At 48.6% G+C, this 4,328-nt stretch overlaps 1 protein-coding gene across 1 annotated transcript; it reads left to right on the top strand.

The window, feature by feature from the left end:
- Nucleotides 1–2,198: 2,198 nt before the first annotated feature.
- Nucleotides 2,199–3,397, top strand: TMEM215 (transmembrane protein 215). Its single transcript, XM_036261523.1, has one exon. The coding sequence runs from the start codon at nucleotides 2,376–2,378 to the stop codon at nucleotides 3,081–3,083; it is 708 nt and encodes a 235-aa protein (XP_036117416.1). The 5' UTR covers nucleotides 2,199–2,375; the 3' UTR covers nucleotides 3,084–3,397.
- Nucleotides 3,398–4,328: the final 931 nt, after the last annotated feature.

The raw sequence follows: 4,328 nt of genomic DNA, 5'->3' as shown, positions 1-4,328 counted from the left end.
GAACAAGGGGGGGCTGTTGCTAAAATGTTCTCATTCCTGATGTGGGTGCTGGTTAAAAGGAAGTTTTTTGTGTGAAAATCCATTCAAATGTATACTCATAATTTGTGCTTATTTCTCTATTTATATGATACTTAAGTAAAAATTAATGTAAAGCCCGGCCAGTGTGGCTCAGTGGTTGGACGTTGTTCCATGCACTAAGAGGTCGCCAGTTCGATTCCCGGTCAGGGCACATGCCCAGGTTGCAGGCTCAATCCCCAGTAGGAGGTGTGCAGGCAGGAGGCGGCCAATGGATGTTTTTCACATAGATGTTTCTCTCTCTCTCTCTTAAAAAATCAATAAAAACATATATTTTTAAACCGCTTAAATCAATTGCAGCCTAATTTGGAGGCATCACTTTCAGAGAAATGCCTATCCTACCCAAAATTCTTTGGATTTCAAAGAGTAAAAACACCACTCATGCTAATTTCATACGAGGAGCATTATTGAAAGGATACTGGGAAATCTTATCAATTTGAAGGGCAGAAAATACTACTGTCCTTAATGAGAATCTGGACATTGGCAAAATTTATGATTTGGCTTGTGCCTTACATTGATCATGACATACTATGCAAATACCTATTTCAACCACTGTATGAACAGGATCATGTAACAAGCATTGTGCTAAGAACTTTACATTTATTTAGTACTCATACTGTTCCCTCACATATTTGGTAGTAATATTCTCATTTTACAGATGAGTCCACTGGTTCTCGGGGATTAAGTCATTTCCCCAAGCACACACAGCTGGTTTAAGTGGGGAAGGCCTGAATGTCAAAGTTCTTTCCACCAAGGCAGTGCCTTGACATGAAAGAATGTACACCCTACCCGCTTCTCTTCTTCAGTCTTCCTTGTCTACCCTAAATGGGCAGCCAGAGAATCTATCACCCACTGCAGTGGGAGGGAGACTAAATCTCCACACCAGCTTCAGCAAGGGAGGAATCACCCAAAGCTTGAACCGCATCCTGGGCTGGTCAGCCTGTCCTGCCCAGTGGAGGCTCCTCCTTCTCCTGTGAGGAGGGTCTTGGGTGTGAAGTGTAAGGATGAGGATCCGAGGGCGGAGAGGTCTGGTTGGCACCATGACTGCTTTGGAGTAGGATCCGGCCTCCAAACACCCTCTCCAGAGTCCGAAGCTGGAAGGCGTGGGGAGGAAGCTGTGGTGACTCCACCCAAGGCTGAGCAAAACCTGGCCCCCAGCCCTCACCACTAACGCCGGAGCGCTGGTCTGTGCGCCCCGGGAGTGCCGTTGCGCAGCTCTCCGCCAGCGCCAGGCACCGAGCAGTCCGAGGGCGGCGCGGCGCCTGGAGGTGCGCTGCCCTACGAGCTCCGGGAGGCTCCAGGTTGAGAGACGAGCTGTTGGGAAACTCCTACGAGCGGGTCGGATCAACCTGATTTGTAACTAAAGAGGGGTCCAGGTCCCCGAGAGACATCTCCAGCTGGCACCTCTGGCCCTTGGACCCCAGACTCGGAGCCCCAGCTGCCCCGTGAGCAAATCGACCTGAGTTTCGGTCCCCCGTCCGGCGGCAGCCTTGCACCCCGGACCCTCCCCGGGCACAGAAGCGGGTCCAGCCTCCCTGCTCAGCCCTCCAGGGCAGCGGTGGAACGAACCCCGGCTGCTCCGACCACCCGGACTGGACCCTAGGCAGCCTCTTCTGCCCGGATGGCGTCTTCTGGGGTCTGCCCCCTCGCGCCCCCACGCGCCCTTCTGTATTTCTGAGCTTGCTCTGAAAGTGATGTGAGGAGGACCGGCTCGAGCGCCGTTTTCCCTCTTTCCCAGACTAAGTCCTTCCTCGCTCCAGCGCCGGGAGATCCGGCGATCCGTGCGCAGAGCCCGCGCTGGGCTGCGCCGCCGCTCCGCTGCCACAGCCTGGGGACCGCGACGGGCGCTGTTGGGAAAGACTCGCCCCACGTCCCACCTCCTGGATGCAGAGCAGAAAAGCCAGGCTTTTCTTCCAGAAACAAGGGAGAGAGTCGAGGGGACAGCTGCTTTGGAGGTTTCTAAGGAGACTAAGACTGACTTCTTTCCCTGCTCCCAGGAGACCGGAGGAAACCTCAGGTACCTCAGTGACCCCGCCGGTGGACGTTTATATGCAAGACTGAGGTTAAAACAGTAAAGAGACACAGACAGACAGTCAAAGAGCAACAGAAACAGGGCGAGAGACAGAGAGACAGAGACCAAGATCGTCAGAAAAGTAGAGACAAAGAGTAAGGGGAACAAGAGTTGGTGCGTGGGACATTGCCTTGGATTTTTTTTAACCCACTGTGGTTTCCTCTCAGACAGAAGACAGGAAAGCTGCTCCCTGGCCAGCAAGAAGCCCCCGACCTGGATGGATTGAAAGATGCGTCCTGATGACATTAACCCGAGGACTGGGCTGGTGGTGGCCCTGGTCAGTGTCTTCCTGGTCTTTGGCTTCATGTTCACTGTCTCTGGGATGAAAGGAGAGACGCTGGGAAACATACCCCTCCTGGCCATCGGGCCAGCCATCTGCCTACCAGGCATCGCAGCTATTGCCCTGGCCAGGAAAACTGAGGGGTGCACCAAATGGCCAGAAAATGAGCTGCTATGGGTCCGAAAGTTGCCCTGCTTCCGGAAACCCAAAGACAAGGAGGTGGTGGAACTGCTGAGGACCCCTTCGGACCTGGAGTCAGGCAAGGGAAGCTCAGATGAGCTGGCTAAGAAGGCAGGCCTCAGGGGGAAGCCGCCCCGCCAGGGGCAGGCTGAGATGCCTGTGGCCAGCTCCATCACAACCCCCACCCCCACGGAAGAAGGAGAATGCCAGAGCCTTGTCCCGAGCGGGCAGCACGAGGAGACATCCAGATACCTGGACGGCTACTGTCCCTCAGGCAGTTCTCTCGCCTACAGTGCCTTGGATGCCAAGTGCTCAGCCTGGGACAGGTCAGAATGCCCTGAGCCCGAGGACAGCATCTTCTTTGTGCCCCAGGACAGTATCATCGTTTGCTCCTACAGGCAGAACAGTCCCTATGACAGATACTGTTGTTACATCAATCAGAGCCAAGGCAGGTGGGACCATGAGACCATAGTCTAAGCTTTGCATACAAGGGCCGCTGTGTTGATAGAAACATGACTACCCTCAGCTCCAGGTGGAAGGAAACTGCCCTGCTCCATCTACACATTGTTAGAAACTGACCTGGTATGTGATGGGTGTGCAAACCTCTGGTGCCTGAGAGCCATGTAAATAGGCATGTTGGGGACATATTTTAGGGAAGGGTGATGGATGTTAAGGACACTGGAAGAGGCAGTGGATAGAAGAGGAAGCAGTTCCAACTGTTTTTTTTAACTATTTAAACCATGTTGGATGTTTTGTAAATAATCCAAGTGCTGCTCAGTACCTGCTGAAAGCAAGGTAAATCTTGAGTGACCAGGCATGAAATGATACTTGAGCTGTACATAGGGACCCTGAGCTGCTTTCGATCTGGAAAAGAAAAGAAAACAACAATTTAATGCTTCATTATAAGAAATGATTTTTATCTATTGAAAGCTTTTCACATGTAGTATTTGCTGAAAGAAAAAAATCAGGATAGAATAGCTACATCCCTCTTTTGGTAGGATAGTCTCTGGAAAAGGGGGGCGTTAAAGACAGTTGAATTATGTAATTGAGTTTTATGATATTATCCTCTGACAAGATCAGGAATTTTAAATAAAGTAAAATAAATGTGACCAGCTATGTGAAAAACTAACATTTTTAGATGGCTATGTTACTTACTACACTTTTCACTTAAAGTGATTTACTGGGTCTTTATCTGAAGTGTTTTCTAACATTTACTATCATTCATGTATTATTTCTTCATCAGGTGCAAAATGACTTAATGTAATATTTTCATAGATTAGAAATTGTTTTCATCCAGTCATAATGAATTTTAGATATGTATACAAGTGTCTTCAACATTTCGGGGAGACATATACTGGTAATTACTATTCCTATATGCCTTTTTAAATCTGAAGACTATGAAGTCAATAACTTAGTCTTCAATTTTATGCAGAATTTATATGAAATGCAGTGATTAAATTTCTGGAAATGTCAGAAATGTCATTATTTGTACATTTGCTCAGCACTCCCAAAGACTGTAAATGCCAACAAAATGAGAGTTAATACTCTAGGTTTAAATAAAGCCCAGTTTTTATTAAGTTCATTTGATCAGTGAACATTACATGGTAAAGGTCTGCTTTATTTCATGTTTAATTTTTTGCTGCTGAGGAAAAAAAATTACAATGGGGCCCTAAAATGTATTTCACTGGCTCAACTGTAATAGACAAGAGGTCAATCAGCCAG

This window comes from Molossus molossus, unplaced genomic scaffold (genome assembly GCF_014108415.1).
Source record: "Molossus molossus isolate mMolMol1 unplaced genomic scaffold, mMolMol1.p scaffold_m16_p_14, whole genome shotgun sequence".
In the NCBI taxonomy this organism is placed as follows: domain Eukaryota; kingdom Metazoa; phylum Chordata; class Mammalia; order Chiroptera; family Molossidae; genus Molossus; species Molossus molossus.
This window is presented reverse-complemented; position numbering and strand designations above follow the sequence as displayed.

What these genes read in the sequence shown, in the direction of transcription:
- TMEM215 (XM_036261523.1), top strand. Translation starts at nt 2,376, where the DNA reads ATGCGTCCTGATGACATTAACCCGAGGACTGGGCTGGTGGTGGCCCTG.